Source organism: Lissotriton vulgaris, chromosome 8 (assembly GCF_964263255.1).
Source record: "Lissotriton vulgaris chromosome 8, aLisVul1.2, whole genome shotgun sequence".
Lineage (NCBI taxonomy): Eukaryota > Metazoa > Chordata > Amphibia > Caudata > Salamandridae > Lissotriton > Lissotriton vulgaris.
Genome location: NC_141696.1, coordinates 105,919,668 through 105,943,542, shown reverse-complemented (window position 1 = coordinate 105,943,542; position 23,875 = coordinate 105,919,668). Strand labels below are relative to the sequence as shown.

General features: G+C 46.2%; 1 protein-coding gene across 2 annotated transcripts in view; it reads left to right on the top strand.

Annotated features, from left to right (window-relative positions):
* NUP98 (nucleoporin 98 and 96 precursor) overlaps nt 1–23,875 on the top strand; it is a 944,939-nt gene that overhangs the window by 174,050 nt on the left and 747,014 nt on the right. For both annotated transcript variants that reach the window (XM_086933760.1, XM_086933759.1), the window contains exons 6-7: nt 4,557–4,664; nt 22,344–22,524. In XM_086933760.1, the coding sequence (XP_086789886.1) occupies nt 4,557–4,664; nt 22,344–22,524 (289 nt within the window). The remainder of the gene's footprint in view (nt 1–4,556; nt 4,665–22,343; nt 22,525–23,875) is intronic.

Genomic DNA, 23,875 nt, shown 5'->3' with positions numbered 1-23,875 from the left:
TTCACCCAACATACCCCCAAGACACCGTCCTATGTCCACAGAGCATTTGCACTTATTGCAGCAGGAGGTACTCGTCATGCTGCAAAAAGGAGCAATCTAGCTCGTGCCTGTGGAAGAAAGAGGCGCAGGAGTTTACTCACTGTACTTCTTGATACCAAAAAAGGACGGGTCCCTCAGACCCATACTGGACCTCAGACCCCTCAATCAGTACATTCTATCAGAGCACTTTCACATGCTAACACTGCAGCAAGTCATACCGTTGTTCAGTCAGGGAGATTTTCTCGCAACATTAGATCTGAAGGATGCGTATTTTCATATTCCACTGCACCCGTCGCACAGAAAATACCTCGAGTTCACCATCCAAAATCAACATTACCAGTTCAAAGCCTACCTTTCGGAGTCACCACTGCACCCAGGGTGTTTACAAAGTGCCTGGCGACGGTAGCAGCACACTTACGGAGACGGAACATTCATGTCTACCCTTATCTGGACGACTGGCTTATCCAGGCAAAGTCGGCCAAGCAGTGTGCCGCCCACATGTCCCACACCATTCACCTTCTTCACGATCTGGGATTCTCACTGAATTACCCAAAGTCCCACCTTCAACCCGCCCACATACGGCAGTATCTGGGTGCGACCATCGACACTTTGGCAGCCAAAGCACAGCCAAATTCAGTGAGGATCAGCAGCATTCAATCGCTGATACAAAATTTCAGACCTCAACACTCTCTTCAGGCCAGAGTGTTCATGCAGTTGATAGGCATGATGACCTCCTGCATTTTCATAGTCCCGCACGCGAGACTACATATGCGTCCGCTTCAGGAGTGCTTAGCACGTCAGTGGAATCAGGCTCACGGACAGTTGAAAGACCTAGTGTTGGTAACCGGTCGTGCATACAACTCTCTGCATTGGTGGAATCCACAAAACCTTTGCAAGGGACGACCGTTCCAGGAGCCTGTGCCACATATCATTCTGACGACTGACTCATCTCTCCAGGGTTGGGGAGCTCATGTTCTCCACTACATGATGCAGGGACTATGGACAACGCAGCAGAAGAAGATGCACGTCAACGTTCTAGAACTGATGGCTATCTTCATGGCGATGAAAGCATTCAAAGTACATCTGTGCAACAAGGTCGTGTTGATCCGTACGGACAACATGACGGCCATGTACTACATTCAAAAGCAGGGAGGTACACACTCTCCACAGTTGTCTCATCTGGCTCAGAGCATGTGGAAGTGGGCCATTCAAAGGAACATCTTCCTCATGGCGGAACACCTCCTGGTCAAGGACAATCAGATGGCGGACCTGCTCAGCAGGTACAGCCACCAAATGCACGAGTGGGAGATACATGCATCAGTACTCCACCCGTACTTCCAAAGGTGGGGTCATCCAGAGATAGACCTGTTCGCCACAAAGGAAAACGCCAAATGCCGAAGCTTTGCCGCCAGGTTTCCACACCCACAGTCGCAGGGCAATGCGATATGGATGAACTGGTCAGGCAAATTTGCGTACGCTTTTCCCCAGCACCTCTAATACCGCTGGTGGCACGCAAGCTCAAGCAACACTCGATGACTCTCATCCTGGTTGCTCCGACGTGGGCACGCCAACCATGGTACACCATGTTTCTAGAACTATCCATGGTACCGCATCAAAGGCTGCGCCTCACACCCAGGCTTTTGACGCAGAGCCACGCCGACATTCAGCATCCAGATCCGCAACAGCTCAAACTGGCGATCTGGCTCCTGGGGTTTTAGAGTTTGGCTACCTCAACTTGCCTCCTGACTGAATGGACATCATCAGGGAAGCAAGGAAGCCCACCACCAGAGCATGCTATGCGGTGAAATGGAAGCGGTTTGTCATTTATTGTGCAGACCACAACATCAACCCGCTGGACGCATCTACTCAAAACATAATTTGTTATCTGTTAAATCTATACAAATGTAATCTGGCCTATGCTTCCATTTGTAAACATTTATCCACAATAGCTGCTTACCTCCAAAACAGGCAGCATCTCTCCCTTTTCAGAGTACCTGCCATCAAAGCTTTTCTGGAGGGACTCAAACGAGTCATTCCTCCCCGAATCCCACCAGCTTCTGAATGGAACCTAAATGTGGTCCTCTCAAGACTGATGGGTCCACCTTTTGAGCCACTGCATTCATGCGAGATTCAGTTCTTAACATGGAAAGTGGTTTTCCTAATAGCGATTAAGTCGCTACGACGCGTTAGTGACCTCCAGGCACTAACTATCCAAGAGCCATTCATACAAATTCATTCCAACAGGGTGGTGCTTCGCACTAACCCCAAGTTCCTTCCTAAGGTGGTTTCACAGTTCCATATCAACCAAACTATAGAACTGCCTGTATTCATCCAAAACCCTGAGTCATTGGCGGAGAGAATGTTCCACACGCTTGACGTCAAGAGAGCCTTGATGTACTACATTGATAGGACCAAAGATTTTCGGAAGACAAAACAACTATTTGTTGCCTTTTCGCCACAACACAAAGGCAATCTCATTTCCAAGGCTGGTATAGCCTGGTGGATTGTTAAGTGTATTCAGATCTGCTATCAGAAAGCCAAGCGCACTCTAACAATCCCCCCGCGGGCCCACTCCACCCGGAAGTTGGGGGCCTCCATGGCTTTCCTTGGAAATATTCCTTTAGAAGACATATGTAGAGCAGCCACATGGTCTACCACACACACATTTACCAAACACTACTGTGTGGATGTGCACTCCAAACAGCAGGCAGCTGTAGGGCAGGCTGTTCTAAAAACACTTTTCCAAACTGCTGCAGCTGGCACAGGCGGCCACCGCTAATGGAGGGAATGCTATGTATTCTATGCACAGATATGAATTCAGCAGCCCACATGCCTCGAACCGAATATTCTACTTACCAGTATGCATCTGTTCTTGGCATGTAGGCCTGCTGACATTCATATCGGCCGCCCTCCTCCCCGGCGCCAGTAGCGGCTGCAGTACTCAGAAATACTCTTAGCATGGTCATCATTCACGAAGTTACACACCATCTTTGCCACAATGGCTAAAAACAATCTGAGGATGGAGTCGATGCCCATGCGCACTGTAGTCCGGGGGAGGAGCCACCTATCTCGTGATACTTCGAAGACTCTTCCAGGACAACAATGTGCGATCCGGACCCAACACTAGGCGGCGATCTATGCACAGATATGAATGTCAGCAGCCCTACATGCCAAGGACGGATGCATACTGGTAAGTAGCATATTCGGTCTATTTGAGGGTCCATCTTCCCATGCATGGCTTTGAAAAGGCTTATTGAAATTTTTAAATATCTTCGTTTCAATATTTTTATTCAGTTTTCAAACCACATAATCCAACCATTAGACTGACATTATCATAGTCTTTCTTCTGCAGGCACCCTCTTGTTCCCCAAACCCATATACACTAACTCTCACTCCCATGTTGGTGCCGAGTGGCACGCACAGGCTGTTACTCCTCCAAACTGGATCTTAATCACAAAGTAAGCGTGCATGGCAGATCAGTCTGCTGTCACTTCTTTCAGTTGTTCCTTATATCGACTACTGGGCAGTTTTGTCACACCAGCAGTGCCAGTGCTTCGTTGTCCATGCCACTCCTCTCCTGCCTCCAACAGTACTCTGATTAGTTTCAGACAATATGGCTTCTCCACTCTTTCGCCACATCACTATGGGGCATGGTGATTTTCCAGTAGTGACTTGCCCCACCTCTCTTCTCCTTGCAAACTCTGTCCTAGGGCTTGGAGACTCGTCTCCTCAGGTCACTACAAGAGGATTTCCACACATCTAGTGACTCACTCATGGCTAGAGCTCGCAAAGCTCATAAATCAAGTCACCACAGCTGCCACTGTCTTAATTTACCACTGCAGTTCATGATACTTTAAGGCCCGCTCTAACTGGAAGGGATACTTAAAAGCACATCCCATGATGAAAACTGAGTCCCATGGACTGAAAAAACGATCCAACTGTGCTATGGATATTTCACAATTTGCTATCAATTTTTTGATGGCTGGGCAACTGGCACAGGGGATGTATTGTATAGTGAAATGCCCTGGATATAGAGCAGGTTGGTTAGCCAGCAGTAGCCATTTAATGCAAAAACTGCTTTTACACGTGCCTTCTATTCAGCTTTGTGTTCCGATATCTTCCTCTGTTTTAAGCGTTCCAGTTTCCTGCATGTGGGTGAGGACTAATCTGTGTTCATGAGCTGATAAAGATATCTTTGATAAAGTTTACAGGTAGTACAATCTTGTACATCTACTGCTTATTTTGAGTCTTTTTGATCAAGACCCTGTTACTTCATTCAGTGCAGTTTAATCAGACTGTTTATGGGCACGGGAATATATGTTTAAGTTAGGTGTATTGTCATGTTATCTTGCCTGCCTTTTGTTTTGAAATGACATAATCCCCTCTTACATTGCTCCCGGCTCTTGCTGAAATTTAATTCATCTCCTGGCCGCCTTTTTAAACGTCTGGTTTGGTGACTTGGTTATGATGTAATTTTTTCACGAGCCTTTATATCTTTCTGTGAAATTGTTTTGCAGGCCCCCACTGGCACAGACACAATGGTTAAAGGTGGAGTCAGCACTAACATTAGTACCAAGCATCAGTGTATAACTGCCATGAAGGAGTACGAAACCAAATGTCTGGAGGTGAGTATATCCATCTGGCATAGTTATTGTCCTGCCCTAGACGTGCCTTTTGTTTGTATTTGTTCTGAAACAGGAAGGTGTTGTGTAATCTAGTAAATGTTTGAAACATCTCCACATAATTTGAAATAATGTGAGTATCTCTTTCAGCTCTGACCCCTCTTAAATTTTCAACATTTAAGTCCAATTCAAACTGATGTAGGCAGATATACACGAAGGAGCTTTGCTGTGAAGGAGTGTGTTTTTGCCCTAATCATGGGGTGTGTGCATATGCACATGTAAATTCTGCTCTTCATGTGCTCTGGCCATTCAGTTGTGTGCGGTGAAGCATCTTTAGCCGCATTCCAAAAGTACGATTTCTTATCCGTCAAAAGCTAGATTGCCTTTCCAAAGCATTATCTTGTGATTGGGAGGTCCACTCTATAAAAGTGCATTCAGCGAAAAGCATAATTCTCTTGCCTTTCATTAAACATTGAAAGCAGATCTAAATGCATTGAAAGAACATTTTTCTGATTTAGAGTAGAGTCTAAGATATGTGAGGACAAAACCATGGCATGGCGGGCTGAAGGTTATAGTTGGCGGAGAATAATGTATCTGTTGAGCGTCTCTCTCAGGGGATCTCCAATGATAGTCATAAGAACAGAATAGTCCCGCCACATGTGGGGTCCCGATCACTTTTTAATATGTCTTAAGTGTAAATGTTCGCCTTTCTTCAGGAAGGCCTTTAGAAATACTTAAGACAAGAATAATGTGCAGCCTATAAGGAAGGCTCTTAGGGCAAGTTTCTTCAGATTGCATTTAAAATGGGATATATATATATATATATATATATATATATATATATATATATATATATATATCTGAAAGAGACACGTTAGTGATAGATTCCTTACCTTAGAATATCCCCAGGCGTCAGACTGGATCCGGAAATATTTGCGTAGCATTACCCTTGCGCGTCGGTAGGCGTAGTCTGCGGCTCCACGTCAGTCGTCGGCGCCGTGATGACGTCGTTTGAGTACTTAGACGCCGCCTCCGCGTGCTGACGTCAGTTCTTTTTTCCGCGCCAGCAAACGCAGATCTGGAAAAAGCAGTACTTTGTCACTTTTTGACAAACTTTTTGGATCATTTTGATCGTCTTTTCGAAGTCGTACGACTCCGATCGGTGACATAGGGATGCCTGGATTCAAGCACTGCGAGGATTGCGACCGCACAATGTCGGTCACAGATCCTCACCACCTGTGTCTAACTTGTCCAGGCATCGACCACGACGACAAGGCCTGCTCCGACTGCCGGGCCCTCTCTTCGAAAGCCAGGCGGGAGCGGTCCCGCAGGCCACTCGAACTCCTGCAGTCGGCCCCGCGCCGTGAGAGGTCCCGGTCCCACGGGAGGTCGAGGGACAGGTCGCGGGGTCGGAGCCACCACAGCTCCGGGTGTCGGCACCACTACTGCTCCGGGTGTCGGCACCACTCCTCCGGGTCGAAGTAGTCGTCAGGTAAGAAACACAAGAAGTCGAAGAGGCGTCATCGCTCTTCTGACTCCCCCGACGCTCGCGCGACACAGCAGGGGGGGGTTCGGGTGACACCGCCCACGTGCTCCGGAGTCACGGGCGTCGTGTCCAGCTCCACACCCTCCGGTCCCTGGGCGAGACAAGACGCCGGAGGAGATCGAGCGCTTGCTCATGGCCATGAGGTCCCTCTCTCCACCGACGGGCTCCGCTGGGCCTTCGTGCCCAGCGGACCCATCTGGGGCCCCTAGCGGGTCGGGGGCTTCGGGCCGACGCCGTCGAGTGCTTCGGCCCGACTCCGCCGGCACCTTCGGGCCCGGCGCCGCGGGACCCCACTGGACCCGCTTCGGGATCTGGGTCGTCGCCAGTGGACCTTACGACCCCCCCGGCGTCAGTCCGTCAGGTGTCACCTCCAGCGCCGTCCCAGATACCTCCTTCGCTCCGGTGTCGGCGCGGGGGGAGCGCCCGGTACGCGCACCGGGGAGCAGCCCATGGGGAAAGAAGAATGACAGTTTAAAAAAAATGTAGCCTTTTTTTATAAATTGGAGGTAGTTATAAACTGTTTTTTCCTTTTTGTTTTATATTTTTTTGTTTTTTTGAACATTTTTTACCTTTTTTGGGTTTTCTGAACAGTTTTATATTTTGTTTGTATTTTTCATGGGGAGAAACGAAAAAACAGGGAATTGAAAATGGCTCAACTGGAGCAAAAGAAAATAAATAATTAGGGTTTTTTGGGGCATTTGTGGTTGTCCCCAGCTAGGACGATGAGCTTTATGCTCTGTTCACTGTAGGAGATGGTCTTCCCACAATGTTTACAGGTTATTCAGAAATCTGCAAACTGTGGCTGAACGCAAGGGATCGTCTCTCTTGCCTCTGGTCCCGATGGAGGGGGTTGCTTTGTTTTGGAGGTGGTGCTTGTAGATTGTGGAGGGTTACTGTCCAGTTCCCTCATCTCTGCAGCAGAATAGTTGATTGGATGCTTGCGCTGCATGTGTCTAATCATGGTGTTTCCGAAATGAATATTTTTTATTCGGGTTCCCCCTAGAAAGTTCCATGCCACAGATTAGGCATGTGAGCAGAAAGCCAATGAACACAACAAATCAATGTGATCTCAGTAGTCTTCAGCAAATGTTAAGAAAGCAGTAACACGGATGTGTTCTTTTTTGTGTCGTTTTATTTAATTTTTGATATATATATTGAGAACATGAAACCAGCCGACACGTGTTTCGTCAAGCAGGGAGTTAACCCGTGACTCTTCAGGGCTGTAAAAAGGGCATGAGGAGCGGGGTCGGTGGAACGGTGATACTTCCGACCCGGTCCTAATCGGGTGTTCCCGCAAAGCAAACTTGATTGTGGGAATGCGTCTGGGTATATGTGGACGGGCGATAGAAAAACGGCGGGTAAAGCCGAGAAGTAGATGTAGTCGTCGTGATTAACATCTGGTGTTCGAGGAAAATCCAGGAGTAGAATGAAGGCGGGTCTCGCCGGGTATGGTGCAGACTACTGAGATCACATTGATTTGTTGTGTGCATTGGCTTTCTGCTCACAAGTTACTACAGGGAAGGATCCCTGCCATCCCTGTTTCACAGAGTTTAGGGTTTTTTCTCTGTGCCATTTGCACCAACCACAAATAAACATTGCTCCCGACGGATCCACAACTCGTTTAGCGCCACTACATTTCTGAAAACAAACCCATCGCAGAACCTCACAGATTAGGCATGTCACCTTGGCCGCATTGACTTTTTTTCTTGCCCTCTGGGATCGAAAAAAACTCCCATACAATGTGTGGTCTTGGCTGGTATGGGGTATTGTGGTGTTCAAGCCATCTTCTCCTCCCCCCCCCCCTCCTCCTCCTCCTCTTCCTCCTCTTGTTGACCACCAATGTAATCTTGTGGTGGTCCTCTTGGTGGTTGTGGTGGTGGTGCAGATGCTCCAGCTGGTGCTGCTACTGAAGTCATTTTTTAGTTCAAAAAGGTACAGAGAGGTACAAACAGGTCTTCCTCAGTCAAAGGACAAAGTCAGAATAAGGAAAAAAGGTGGGGTATTTCATCATTTGGAAAAAAAAAGGCCTGAACCAATGAGAAGTGTTATTTTTCAGGTCACAAGACCAGGGATTACATCATTATGAAACCAAAACTGTTCTGCACCAATAAAAAGTGTTATTTTCAGGTCACATGACAGATGCGCTTACGCGACGCTCCCCCGGGCGCGCCCCGGGTCGCGTCGCGTAAGCGCGTCTGATGTCTACGTTGTGCGATCGTATTCACTAGAGTGCTTCCGGGTGCGCTTACGCCGTGCGTATCACGCGGACGCGATACGTCACAATCATGTTTTTGTTCGCGACATTGGCGCTAACGGGACTCTTCTCAGTCTGCACTCACTGTCACTCTGCACTCAGTCTGCACTCGCTGTCACTCTTGCACTCACTCTGCACTCGCTGTCACTCTTGCACTCACTCTGCACTCACTGTCACTCTTGCACTCACTCTGCACTCACTGTCACTCTCGCACTCACTCTGCACTCACTACACACTGTTCACCCGGCACACTCACAAACTGCAGTCACTGTGACCAGTGCCGGTGTGTGCGCGCAGTGCCGGTGTGTGCGCGCAGTGCCGGTGTGTGCGCGCAGTGCCGGTGTGTGCGCGCAGTGCCGGTGTGTGCGCGCAGTGCCGGTGTGTGCGCGCAGTGCCGGTGTGTGCGCGCAGTGCCGGTGTGTGCGCGCAGTGCCGGTGTGTGCGCGCAGTGCCGGTGTGTGCGCGCAGTGCCGGTGTGTGCGCGCAGTGTCTGTGTGTGTGAACAGTGTCTGTGTGTGTGAACAGTGTCTGTGTGTGTGAGCAGTGTCTGTGTGTGTGTGAGCAGTGTCTGTGTGTGTGTGAGCAGTGTCTGTGTGTGTGTGAGCAGTGTCTGTGTGTGTGTGAGCAGTGTCTGTGTGTGTGTGAGCAGTGTCTGTGTGTGTGTGAGCAGTGTCTGTGTGTGTGTGAGCAGTGTGTGTGTGTGTGTGTGAGCAGTGTCTGTGTGTGTGTGTGAGCAGTGTCTGTGTGTGTGTGTGAGCAGTGTCTGTGTGTGTGTGAGCAGTGTCTGTGTGTGTGTGTGTGAGCAGTGTCTGTGTGTGTGTGTGTGAGCAGTGTCTGTGTGTGTGTGTGTGAGCAGTGTCTGTGTGTGTGTGTGTGTGTGTGAGCAGTGTCTGTGTGTGTGTGTGTGTGAGCAGTGTCTGTGTGTGTGTGTGTGTGAGCAGTGTCTGTGTGTGTGTGAGCAGTGTCTGTGTGTGTGTGTGTGAGCAGTGTCTGTGTGTGTGTGTGTGAGCAGTGTCTGTGTGTGTGTGTGTGAGCAGTGTCTGTGTGTGTGTGTGTGTGAGCAGTGTCTGTGTGTGTGTGTGTGTGAGCAGTGTCTGTGTGTGTGTGTGAGCAGTGTCTGTGTGTGTGTGTGAGCAGTGTCTGTGTGTGTGTGTGAGCTGTGTGTGTGTGTGTGTGAGCAGTGTGTGTGTGTGTGTGTGTGAGCAGTGTCTGTGTGTGTGTGTGTGTGAGCAGTGTCTGTGTGTGTGTGTGTGTGAGCAGTGTCTGTGTGTGTGTGTGTGTGAGCAGTGCCTGTGTGTGTGAGCAGTGCCTGTGTGTGTGTGTGAGCAGTGCCTGTGTGTGTGTGAGCAGTGCCTGTGTGTGTGTGTGAGCAGTGCCTGTGTGTGTGTGTGAGCAGTGCCTGTGTGTGTGTGTGAGCAGTGCCTGTGTGTGTGTGTGAGCAGTGCCTGTGAGCAGTGCCTGTGTGTGTGTGTGAGCAGTGCCTGTGAGCAGTGCCTGTGTGTGTGTGTGAGCAGTGCCTGTGAGCAGTGCCTGTGTGTGTGTGTGAGCAGTGCCTGGGTGTGTGTGAGCAGTGCCTGGGTGTGAGTGAGCAGTGCCTGGGTGTGTGTGTGAGCAGTGCCTGGGTGTGTGTGTGAGCAGTGCCTGGGTGTGTGTGTGAGCAGTGCCTGGGTGTGTGTGTGAGCACAGTGCCTGTGTGTGTGTGTACAGTGCCTGTGTGTGTGTGTGTGTACAGTGCCTGTGTGTGTGTGTGTACAGTGCCTGTGTGTGTGTGTGTGTACAGTGCCTGTGTGTGTGTGTGTGGACAGTGCCTGTGTGTGTGTGTGTGGACAGTGCCTGTGTGTGTGTGTGTGGACAGTGCCTGTGTGTGTGTGTGTGGACAGTGCCTGTGTGTGTGTGTGTGGACAGTGCCTGTGTGTGTGTGTGTGGACAGTGCCTGTGTGTGTGTGTGTGGACAGTGCCTGTGTGTGTGGACAGTGCCTGCGTGTGTGAGAAGTTCCCGTGTGTGTCAACAGTGTCTGTGTATCCCTGCACCTAAAATCAACCTACTTGTCATGAGGCCCATGGTTAGACACACAAGCACAACTGTTGCAACCCGGTTGCTCGGACCCTCCATGCAGAAACACATTCCTGCTCTCGGAGGTTTGGTTTTGTTGCTGAACAAGACATGAGCCCCTTTGATGAGATGAGGAGAATGCGGCAAAATGTGGGACTGTTCGTAAGCCAGTGAAAAGAATTCAGTTTCGTACCTGGACGTTACTGTCTCCAATACAAACGCACTTACATACTTTGAGGGGTAATGAAGATTGTGGCTCTCTATCGGCGCACGACCAAGCCAGCTCTTCAAAGGCCAACACTTACACATTAAAGGATGCAGACGAACGCGCACCCACCAAACTCACTGCAGACTGGTGAACGCGCCCAGAACATCTGGGTTCAATTACCGCGGCACCCTGACAGCTCGTAATTGACAATTTATTGCACTCCCCTGCGCGTAACCGCACAGAATATGCAGGAAGTGCACAAACTGAAATCCATATGGCCTATTGCGTGAAGGCTACTAGAAACACAGCACTGCGAGGACCAATTAGCATGCAGATGCCAAAATAAACTACGGAAAAATCTCGCGCAGTGAGGTATTTTTACTTCACTATTCTGAGCCCCGTAACAAGGCGGCTCGGAGCTCCGCCCCACTTCTGACGAAGTGGTGACGTAGGCCGAGCCCTAAAAACTAAACAGATTTTACATTTTAACAAGGGTATATTCTCAGTTGTTGCCCATATAATGCTGCCAGACTCTCCTACTCCTCCGCATGCGTCTTCTCCACCACCTACACTTCCAGGTCCTCCTCCACCTCCAGCGCCAGTACCTCTTCCGCAAACACAACCTGTCGAAGCTCCTCCTCTGAGGCCTTTACCTTCTCCACAACAATTGCCTTCCAGATCTCCCCATTGTTCCAGCTACTCCACTCATCGCCACAGGTTCCGGCATTCCTCATCTCAGCCATCCTCCAGATGCTCACATCGTTATCATGTGTCCAGGTCATGAACAAGCTCAAGACCTAGCGCGTCCTAGTCTTCCACTTAAACCAGTGCAGGCTGATACTCAGCAAAGCTGTCTGATTTGCCTTGGCCATGGGTCTCCTCAGTTGATGACATCAACACCTTCCAGGAGGTGGTGGTGAGAGGCACTTTGAAATTAAACATCCAGATGCCGGCTCCTACACCCTTCACATTGGTCATTTTCAAGAATCTTCATCAGAACTCCCTGTAGAGGACTTCCTGAAAGTGGTCAATGAGAGTATGATGGTATCCAAACAGATAATCGGCGCTGTTGACTCATCATTACCAGCAGCCCACAAATACTTCCACAAGGGGGCCTTGAGAATGCATTTGTGGTCTCCATCTTATGGCCCTTAAATATGAATCCCAGCGAAGGACTCTTAACCTTCCATTCTCGGGATCTACACTAGTAGGCAGTTATATGGATGATTAATTGACCCAGATTAAGTCCAAAATGGAGACCCTAAAGGCAGTAAGTCTGGGAAAGCAGAAATAACAAATGCCCTACAAACCTTACCTACTGTTTTTACCCACAAAGGGTTAAAAACCCTCACTGGGACCAAGGTCACCAGCAAAACCAACCGCATAAACCTTTCCAACAGCTGCAAAGTAGTCGACCCAAAGGAAGAGCCACACAACAGCCTGCTCAGGGGGGAAAGCCTACAACAGCCTCTAAAACATGAATCTCTACTTCCCTCCCTTCCATTACCCTCTCCGGTTGAGGGGGGGCGAGTTCATCTCCTTTCCTAAGAGTGGCAAGCGGTCACAAGAGACGCCTGGGTACTAAATATTGTTTGAAATGGGCATTGTCTTGGGTTCACCAGTCCTCTGCCAAATATTCCACCAAAATCATCCAGTCACCATTGACAGATGTTGCTCTTGGAAGTAAACCTTCTACAGAAGCATGCGGTGGAGACTATTCCTCCCCCCAAAACTGGCATTTATTCCTGTTATTGTCTGGTGGAAAAAAGGTCCCAGAAATGAGTTCAGACCCATTCTCGATTTGAAATTAGCCAACAAGTAGATTAGACGAGAAATACTTGAGATGCAGGCACTGCATCAGATCTATCCTTAGTCATCAGGGAGACTGGCTAAGTTTGATAGATCTCCAAGATGCGTACTTTCATATCCCAATAGCCAAGAAGCATTGCAAATTCTTGACGTTTGTCAGAGGTTACGATCATTACCAGTGGAAAGTGTTTTCGTTCGGCCTCTAATCAGCCTCCAGAACTTTCTTTAAGTGTATGGCAATAGTAGCTGCACATCTCAGAAAGCTCAGAGTTTTTGTCTACTTCTGTCTAGATGACTGGCTCTGGGATCAAGGCGTCAACACCTTACGAATCCAGACTACATTACCAGTTGACCAGCAATCCTCTCCAAAGATTAAGTCTGCAAATCAATCACACCAAGTCAAGTTCTTCTCCAGTCCAAACTCTGCATTACTTGGGACCTCCATCGATACAATTCAAGCAAGAGTATCTTTTGGAGTAGAGACTCCAAATACCAGTCTCCACATGTGACTTATCCAGGAATGTCTACATCAGAGAGGCCAACTTACGGGTACTTGGGTTGACCAGATCACCACCCCCCCCCCCCAAAAAAAACTAAAAGCAGTCTCTAAAATGGTGGTGCTCTCCTACGAATCTGCGTCAAGGAATGACTTTTTATCAGGATGTCCTTTCCCAGACCATATTAACAGATGCCTCGTTAGGATGGAGAGCGCACATGGATCTCCTCCAAATCCAGGCAACCTGGTCTGAGAGAGATGACCTATCATCTCAATCTCCCGAGCTAAGAGCAGTTCACCTACCATTTAAGGCTTTTCTCTCATCCTTCAAGGCACAATTCCTGCTTGTTCAGGCAGACTGCACGAAACAACAATGTACTACCTCAACAAGGAGGGTCCGAACCTTTATCTCACGAGATCCAAACAATTTGGAAGTGGCTGATAGCTAGAGACTTGCAGATCACTGACTTTTCTCCCATTTGTTCAAGCAGAGTCCTGAAGTAGATTCCTTCAAGAAAATCACAATTGGGTCCTTCATGAAGATGTTGTGGCAAACATTTTCAGAATGTTAAGCGCTCTGCACAGAGACTTATTTCGCCACTGCAGAAAACAAAAAATGCCCAGGCTTTGCCTCGAGGTTCTTCCAACAAGGCACACTGGGGAATGCCCTATGGATCAACTAGTCCTGCAGATTTTTCTACGCCTTTCCTCGGATTCCCCTGATCCAGTCGGTTCTAATCAAACTGCTTTACTCAAGGGGAAACATCCGAAATGACGAACAACGACTTGCCCGAACAAGATTTTGTCTTAACCACGCATGTGCGTGGTTAAGGCAAAGTCTGTCTAGTTTTTGAGATGGACGGAGCGAGAGGAAAGTAGCACAGGAACAGCACAGGTAAGAGGGGTTTGGGGTAGTTCTTAGGGGGTGGGGGCGTTCAGGGTAGTTTTGTGGGGGTGGGATGGGTGTTCAGGGTAGTTAAGGGGTTTGGGTTAGTTTTTAGGAGGTGGGAGGGGTTCAGGTTAGTTTTTAGGTGGTGGGAGGGGTTCAGGGTAGTTGTAAGGAGTACGGATTCGTTTTTTAGGGGGTGGGAGGGGTTCCATTTACCATGAAAATTCGTGGTAAAGGAATTTGTGACAAAAATCATGGTTAAAACAGTCGTTTAAGATACAGCGTTGTTAAGGTAGTAGTTGGTGAGGAACTCGTTGCAACATACAAACTTACTCGAGGGGCAAAATTATCTGTGCAGACTAGAACTTCTTATGAAATTCGTGGGCCAGATGGTGCCCCCTAACCTCTTCTGCTGATGTTTAGCAGCATGACTCTTGAGATAGTTCATTATGGGCATTTGAAATACTTAATGCGGGATGCTTGTCTCTAGTCCTCATCAGCGCAGTTCTGGATATATCTGATTAGCAGCTAATGGCTACTCACATGGCATTCGCGTCCAGTGGTAATCTTGGTTGAGGCTAACTGGCATGAAACCCAAGGCAACAGTGTATTTCGAATCTAACATTCTCAGGCAACTGTTTTTGGGTGTCATGAAGGTGACTAAATGAGGTGCATTAAATTGTAAATGAAGCTATGAGCTGTAGGCATAGAGAAAAAAAAGAAAACCGGAGACGATACATTCCTTTTGAAAGAAGTTTCCTTTCTCCGAGTGATGTCACCTTCCTAATATGTAACCATACTAACTGAGGCAGTGGTGCCATTAATGCAACTCTTCAGTGGAAGAGGTGGCAAGCAATAATATGTTACTGCAGGGAAGCCATCTCCTAAACCCCCCGCCCCCCAGTAGTTGCTCGGACTTCAGGTCTCGAAAAATCGTAAAAATATTACCAGACATGAAGGCTTAGTGACCTGAATAGTCAACTTTACTGTAATGTTCTTGACCCATAAACTGAGCTCAAGTTGTGTGATCGTAGGCACATTTTTTTTTTATAGATATTACTTTTTCTTTGTTACTACATATGACTGTACCTTCAAATATGCAACTTCAGCACATCTGCTATACAAAAAACATGTTTTTGATTTAATAGACTAAACGCTTGCTCCATGTATAATAAGAATCTTGGGAGTAGTGCTTGCAACACCAGTGAAAGCATCCCCTAGCGCACTTCTCAATGATCTCCTGGCCCTCCCAGGATTCCTTATCTGAATAATCCAAAAAGGTCAACTGTTCAAATTATCCAATGCTCTTATTTTATTCATAAAATGCTCGGATATTCATATTCATGTTCATGTTCAATTCATTTTGCTTTAGATTTCCATTTTATATCAATTCACAAAGTAAATCGTCAGTCCAATGCATTTCGGGCATCATAGCCCTTCATCTGGGACTTTAAAGACGTATGTAAATGTCAACTGAATGTTGTCTTGAATAAGAGTAGATTACGAGCCTGCTTCCTGTGAACTCTTCACACTCCAAACTCCTGGCCTCCTGGATCTTTCCAACTCGGATTGGTTTTAAGCAACAGCTGACCGTCTTTTTTCCAAAACTCTCTGTACTTTTCTCTCTGCTTCTCCGCTCCTCACTTCCAATCAACCCGCTCATCAATCCCATACGATCCCATAGGATCTACTCGTATTCAAGACAACATTCAGTTGACATTTACATACGTCTTTAAAGTCCCAGATGAAGGGCTATGATGCCCGAAATGCATTGGGTATGCTTTCACTGGTGTTGCAAGCACTACTCCCAAGTTATAATTTAGGATGCCAAAGACAAGAGGCGCCACCCGAGCAGCACGCTTGAATCTGAGGAGACTTTTCTATGAAACATAACTGAACTCTAGGCTGTGCGCTTTTACCTCTACCTTATGCTTTTAATAAGAATCTTGCCCACATATAGGATACACATGACTTGCCTCTTAGGTCACTAATAGGATTGTCATCAGGGCGGGAGGAGGAATGTCTCTAGTCATGTTTAAAAACTAATTTGTAATAAATGTTTTACTGACTCATGATGTGATGGTGCACTGTCATTTACAAAAAGCATATTTTCCATTGAAACTGCCACAATCTTGCAGTTTTACTGACAAAGCTATATATCGTATAGACCATAATCTGTGAAAATTGGGTTTCAGCAAATATATTTGATGTTCACATCATGGCGTAAAGTGCTATGATTTGTTTTCATCCTATATAAATATTTTTTTCATCACCGTTACAAAAATGTGCTTTCATAACTACTAAAATATATTTTGAAATGTTTGTATAGTTCTCTTGCAAGCTATTTAAATGTTGTATGTTAGAGAAAAAAATTGCCATCCTACTACAGTCTTTCAGTTCACACTCTGTATACAGCACGATTGTCGGGTAGTTCACTTAACAAAATCCTCTAACTTTGCAGTCAGAGAAAGAAAAGTAAACACCAACCTTTAGGGTAAATTAGGCAGCAAATTTTAAGAAATATGCAGAAATTTGACCTCAGTCTCTGAACGCTGAGCAAGTGTGACAAGTTAAAGTCCAGATTTAAAGGCATCTTTATTGATCTCTCACTTTCTGAGCGAACTGGACTTATTTTCTTTGTCAGCTGCCAGAATGTGCCAGTAGACCCTAAAAATAACTCTTCCCTAATAAAATCTGGTTCGCCATAGCAGGTAGATTTCTCAAAGGCTGGTGGTGTGCTGGGGTCGGGTGAAGGGTGCATTATCAACCATCTACAAAAGTAGCACTCCATGACCGGCAAATGAGTCTTGAATACTGGACTTGCTGGAACTGAGAGCGGTCTGTCTGGCTTTGAAATGTTCTTCCTTCGCAGTGCACACTACTTTTGATCAGACAATACAGCTACAATGTATTATCTTAACAAGCAAGGAGGGACTAATTCCAGATCTCTTTCCCTTGAATCGCTAATTATCTTGAAATGGTTAATAGCACTGGTGTTCACTTGCCAATAACTCAAAGTACAGAAGGAGACTCGCTTAGCTGGGCGTTCCAAGAAAGCCTTGAATGTGTCTTCAACAATAAAGTTCTGCTAAACTTCTTTCACAACTGGGGTTATTCTAAATTAGATTGGTTTACAGGCGCTGGAAACAGGACATGCTCAGATTATGCTTCTAGATCCTGCTATCCAGGGTCGAAAAGGAGTGTTCTTTCGATTTGCTTTTAGAACTTTTTGTAAGTATTGTCTTTTTTCTCTAATGCCCAGTGTGTTGATCAAGCTGTTTTACTCAAAGGTCAGGATGATCCTGATGGCAATAGAGTAGCTGCACCAGTGGTGGTTGACGGACCTACTACATCTATCAGTGACCACACATGGCGCTGCCATTCAGAGAATCTCCTGTACAAGTTCTAGGGCCAGTTTCTGCATCTCAGACTTTAAATTAGCCTCTGCACTCTTGAATTCTTACATTATGAACATCTGATCTTGGCACACAATTGTATGGACATTGTATGATTGACCAAGCGTCTTTCCACCTAATCGTCTCACCCACTCAAATGGAAGAGATTCGGTATTTGGTGCTTTAAAAACATGAGCCGTTTAAAGGCCAGGAAGAGTTGGTTATTCCTTATCTTCATCTAGTAATGTCTGGCCCTACGATTTTCATCCCTTAAAGTTCACTTTGCAGAAATTACTGCCTATACAAACCTCATTCTTCAGAATGCCTGTGGCTAATGATTTCTTAGAAAGTATTAGGAGAGTGGCCACTCCCACAATACCTTCTCTTACTTGGAAACCGTATGTGGTACTTTCTAAGTTAATGGTTCTTCCATTGAAGTCAATTCATAAAGCTTCATTACATAATATTACCTGGAAAGCATGCCTTCTTGGTAGCCATCACTTCCGACCATATTGAGCTAGATGCAGGCCTTAGGTTCTCAAGAACAATGGCTTCTGTCTGCCTCATTAAATAAATCAATAGGTTGTCCACATACAGCGATACTAGGTGCCTACCGCAGTGTATTTCTGTTGCCCAATGAATGAGGATCTAAATGGACCTGCTAAAGGCTCTATTAATAGAGTGATCAGTTGTGAGGACTTTGGGCACCCTGGTGTCGTGCCCCTCTAGTTCCCATTCTTCAGATGTAACCCCATTGGACTTTACCCTTGCCATTGTTTTTTTTGTACAAAAGGTTAACAGTTTTAACAAAGGTCGGGTCAAAATTCATAGCCTCAAGCACTTAGAACAGGTAGTGCCATAATAGTGCCATAGGCTTTTTATGTGTCCAGTGACTACAAAGCCATTTTATCTTTTCTGTGTGTAGTTTCATCCATTAAGTGTCTCAGAAGTTCGAATGGTATGTCATCCTTCGACCTGGATATATGGTTCTGCACTGATCTGTATTAGCTGTGCAGTGAGGTGTAATGTCAGTAACCTATCTACTATTTTATCAATAATAAGCACACACAGACCCGTATGCCTTATTATCCATTGTTTTTTTTCTGATTTTAGCATAGTGTCTTTGGATAATTGTAAAACTTACTGTATCATGGTAAAATCTCCTCTGTCAATCGCTTGGTTTACCTGGAGGTCTAGCTTGACAGCAGAGCTGTCACTTGATCCTATGGTATGAAGAAACAAATTTCAGCAGTACTACTAAGAGAATCAATTCTATATTTAAAGGAAACAAACCTGCAGGACAAGCACAAGCCCTTGAGCGAAAGTTCTTTCTTTCCACAGAAAAGTTATTTTTTTTAACTGTACTTTTCCCTAGTCTACTCCCTTTGGCGGAATGGAAGTTAGCCCTAGAGGCCTCGAAACCCCCAAAGGGAACTAACACTGATGAGGCAAATAACTTTAATAACTGTATCCAGGACTCTCTCGATAGAATTCTTCCTAAAACAGTTATTCAAAAACAAACTAGGAAAAACGAAGCCCCTTGGTTCTGTTCCAAACTTAGGGTTTTAAAACAATCCTGCCGGTAACTAGAAAGGATCTGGAGACAGGATTCCACACAGCATAGGAAGGAAGCCTATAGGAAGGCCATCAGGCTATATAAAACTGAAATCAAAGTTGCACAAGCCCATTTCTATGAAATTAAAATCAGCACGGCCGCCAACTCTCCCAAGGAGATTTTTTGGATAGCGAAATCTCGGATTACCCCACCTCAAATACCTCCATCGAGGGAAGGGGCTTTGACCCGCTGCAACAAACTAGCAGTGTTCTTTCAACAAAAGATCCAAGCCATCTATACAGCCTTCCCCCTTAATCAGCCTGAGCCAGAGGAAACCGAGGCAACTGGTTCGGTCCCGGTTCCGGTGTTGGAACAATTTCGCCCTTTGGACGCAGATACACTAGATCAGGTCATTGGTAAGGTGTCTTCAGGCTCCCCGTCGGACCCTGCTCCTCCTCAACATCTCGTGGCGGCTCTTGACTCCGTCCGTACAACAATCATCGAGGTATTGAACTCCTCTATTACAACTAGTACAGTCCCCTCCCAGTGGAAGTGCGTGATGGTCAGGGCCCTATTGAAAAAGCCTAGTCTGGATCAATTAAACCTTTCCAACTACCGCCCAATCTCGCTCCTGCCCTGGTTGAGGAAACTTTTGGAGAAACACAATAATATCCTGGTCAACCATCTAGAATCCAACAACATGCTGCATGCCACGCAGACCGGCTTCCGTCCTCACCACGGGACGGACCGCTCTGGTGGTAACCGAGGAGGCAAGGAAGTTGGTGGAGGAGGGGGGAATGGCTGCCATCATTCTCTTTGACCGTATCAAACGCTGCACTGAGGTCTATCACACCATCTTGGCCGACCGTCTAAAGAGTGTCAGGGTAACAGGCGCTGCACTGGCATGGTTCTCATCCTTCCTCAGCGACCGCCACTTCCAGGTCTTCGAGGGAGATGTGGCCTCCTCCAGTTTGCCTCTGGGATGTGGGGGCCTTAAGTCCGACGCTCTTTATTATTTACATGAGGCCGTTAGCAAGGATTATCCATCCATTTGGCATTAAGATCGTCCGCTATGCAGACGATACTCAGTTAGTGGTATCACTCCACCATGACAAGGGTTCGTCTAGCACCTTGGCTCCTTGCCTTGAAGCAATGGCCAGATGGATGGAGCGCTCTTACCTCCGCCTCAACGGGGACAAGACAGAGATCATGTTGTTGGCGAATCCATCACCCACTGTCTCGGTCCCCATGTGGCCGCCATGTCTAGGTCCCGCACCATCTCCAAACCCACAAATAAAGAGCTTAGGCATCTGGCTTGACAACTCCCTTAACTTTGGACACCAGGCCACCATGCTCTCATCAATCTGCTATGGATTGCTGAGAATGCTCTGTACAATTATTCCCCTCCCATTTGAGGCCAGAAGGATAATGGTCCAAGCCCTCATAATGTCCCGGCTGGACTATGGAAATAATCTGTACCTGGGAGCCCCTCAAGCCACAATAAATAAATTACAAGTAGTTCAGAACTGTGCAGCACGGATGCTCCTGCAGGTTCCACGGCGGCAATCAGCAAGGCCAGCATTGCAACAGTTACACTGAATACCTATTGCTGCCAGGATACAATTCAAAGCTATGTGCTTGGCACATAAAGCCATGTGGAAGACCGGCCCATCCATCTCACACCCATTATTAACACCCTACTTGCCGCTTAGGACTCTACGTTCTAGCTCTTTATATCTGGCTACCACTAAGAAAATAAGGAAGGTGAGATGGGGAGGATGCTCTTTCTCATTCACTGTTGCTAAATTGTGGAATTCCCTTCCCCAAGCTATGCGGGGGAACAACAACTTGCTAACCCTTCGCAAGCTCTTAAAAACACACCTGTTTGGAATGCTTCCCTAGCGGTGTAGACTGATGTGATTCTGCTACCTTTTCCGTAAGCGCTACGAGGCCTCCGGGTAGTTAGGCGCTGTAGAAAAACTCTTCATATCATATAGTGCGGAAGCATATTCTCAGGACAGCTGAACTGAATTGGTGATCGTGACCTGCAACTAAGCTAGGCTACAGGACTCCTCTGTTAATTATGAAAAGTTATAATGAAGGTAGTAGGCCTGACATTTATTGTGAAAGCTCATGTCAATAGGCATTTAAGGGTGAAATATTGTTATAGGCTGTAGACATGCATGTTGAGGTATGAAATCTCAGCGATTTATCATATTAGACAAGGGCTTTTGTATTCTTACCTCCTTCCAACAAACCCTCTAGGTGGAAGATTTTTACTGTGATGAACTTTGTTATACCCTATGCAGATGGATGGTTTATGGTTAGTCCGCTTTAATTCTGTACATGTCTTACTTTATTACTGTATGCAGGATTTTTCAGGCTCATTTGAGCTTCATTTGGTCGTGGTGTTGCGGCAATGGTAAAGGCTATAGGATTCATTGATTGATTTAAATGGTATGTCAGATTTCTGACCTACCTTTTGCCTACCCTTGTCTCTTAATGTGCCCAAATGCGTGTGGTGCTGGGATGTACAAGCCAGTACGTCCTCTAGACCAGAGTAAGATTAGTGCCCTGGATTGCCTCATCTCTGGTGGTACCTTGATTGATGAGGGGATGCTGGACTGTGAATTGGAACACTGCTAGTTGTGGGACAAGCATATCTGGTGGAGTTTTAACCATTGAAAATATACTTTGTCTATCAGTGTTAAAACTAAAGCTTAAACTTCAGTCGCCAAATCACTGGGCCTAATGCTAAAGTGGTTGCCGGACGTGGGAAGGTTAACCAGGCATTGCTAAGGAGTGTCCATTCCATGACTGAATGGGTGTTTGAAAGGCCGCATATCTGCTCCTGCTTGTGCTGGCTGTAAACCAAGTCATAATAAGTCTTGAGCATGCCACACAGCGACTGAAACTCACATTTGGTTTGGCCCCAAAGGTTTAAGACCTAGTGGGTTAACACTTCAGCTTGGCAGTTGAAGGTTACACTTTGGTTTAGTGTTTAATGCTGAAAGTTGGTATACCTTTATTTACAATTTCATAAATTCCTTTAATTTAATTTTAATTTGTTTATTGTTTTTTTGTATTTGAACAGTTGGACCTAATAGCTTTAAAAAATGCTTTCACATACTTACTAAACATTTTTAATCCTGACAATTTCTATAATTTCTCCTACTATAGTTTCATTCTCAGAAACGTAAACAATTCAAGATAACTAAATTTGATTTACTATTGCATATGTTGACAATGATATAAATGCCTTAAATATTCTGAGCAGTTTCCATATTACCTCATAGAAGCGACATTTGAACACTAGCGTTGCATGCAAGTTGCTGAATTCTTGGTGGCATTCAGACGTTTATGCAATAAGCACATGCCCATTTACCAATTTAAACCCTTTAATTCTTTGTAACTGAATTGTTGAAGATGCTCTAATGTTCATCTGTGAAATGTAAGTAATATTTGTTTTTGTCTTAGGAACTGAGACTAGAAGACTACTTGGTGAACCGCAAAGGCCCTCAGAATCCCGTGGCTGCAGCGGCAGGGGCTACTGGCTTGTTCGGCACTCCTGCTGCCACGTCCACAGCCTCTGCAGGATTGTTTGGGTCTGCTGCTACGAACACAGGATTTGGCCCGAATAAAACTGCTTTTGGAACTAGTACGTATTGACTGATTTTGTGTCCTGACCCCAAAAGAACAAAATCAGTAACTATTGAATTAATTTGAGTACTTCTGTGTCCATATTCCTTAATTTGTGAATCTCTTCACCAACATCACCGTGGTAGCACATACTGTACAGATTTATCTGGCATGTGATTAGACTGTCTGATCCATGGTCCCCCTGTGCTCACCTACTAACCTCCTTCCACTATTGTTTCATAAGATCGTAGATTGGACTATCGAGGCACCATTTTATAACCTCACATATTTGTCTTATTTAGTGCTTTTAAGATTAAGAAGAAATCTGTTTTAAAAGGTCTATTGAAATATTTATTTATAACAAACAGAGCATCCGCCTGAGTATTTCTACCAAACATTCCAATTTGTTTTATCCTTCGAGATTTAGTAAGAAAGTAGTGTAGCCAGGGTTTTGAAGTCTTTACTGTTTGCATGTTATAGAAAAGCAATTTAGACACAACAGAAAACTTTTTTACATTTGAAGGAAATATAGTGAGCCACCTACATTAAAAAAAATGTTTTATTTGTAAAATTACAAACAGAACAAAACGGCAGTACATTGCTTTTAGACCTCTTGGTCGAGGATGCAAAGATGACGTCGTAGTAGGTACAGTACATATGAATTTAGACCAACACTTGAGGCATATTGTTATACAATCTTTTTCACTCCTGGGTCTATTCATAGATACTCAGTGCAGTAGATAGAACAGCTTCCCAGCATTTCGATGCAACATAAGTGACACAACCTCCCGATAGCCATATTAGGGATCATCTGTATCTATTGTGCTTAACTAGTTGACAATCGGTTCCCATATGTCTCCGGGGCGAGACTGTGGTGGCATTAGCTCCCAGAAACCCTCTAGCTGGGTCTTGCGTTGAGTGACACTCAAGATCCATTCCTTCTTTGTCGGTGGGGAGGCTGTCCTCCATTGCAGAGCCACCTGACTCTTTCCCATAAGCAAGAGCATGGCTGTTAATTTCCTCAACTGCGGCGGGACATCCGAAATAGCACCCAGCAGCGCTACCAGCGGCGTGCAGGGCAGCTCCTGACCAATTATGTTGTTGATGTGGTGTAGTATTTGTGACCAGAAGTTAGCTATAGGTCTGCACTGCCATGGTAGGTGTAGTAACGCTGCCTGAGTGGCCCCACACTTCCAACCGTGATCGTGCCGCAGCCCCATGCAGCGCAGTTGCACCGGGGTCCGATATAATCGATAAATATACTTGAAGTGGATCAGTCTGAGGCGATAGTTGGGGGATAGCATCTCCAACTGCCCGCAGATAAGCTTTCACTGGTTGTTTGTGATATCTGCACCCCCCCCCCCCCTCCC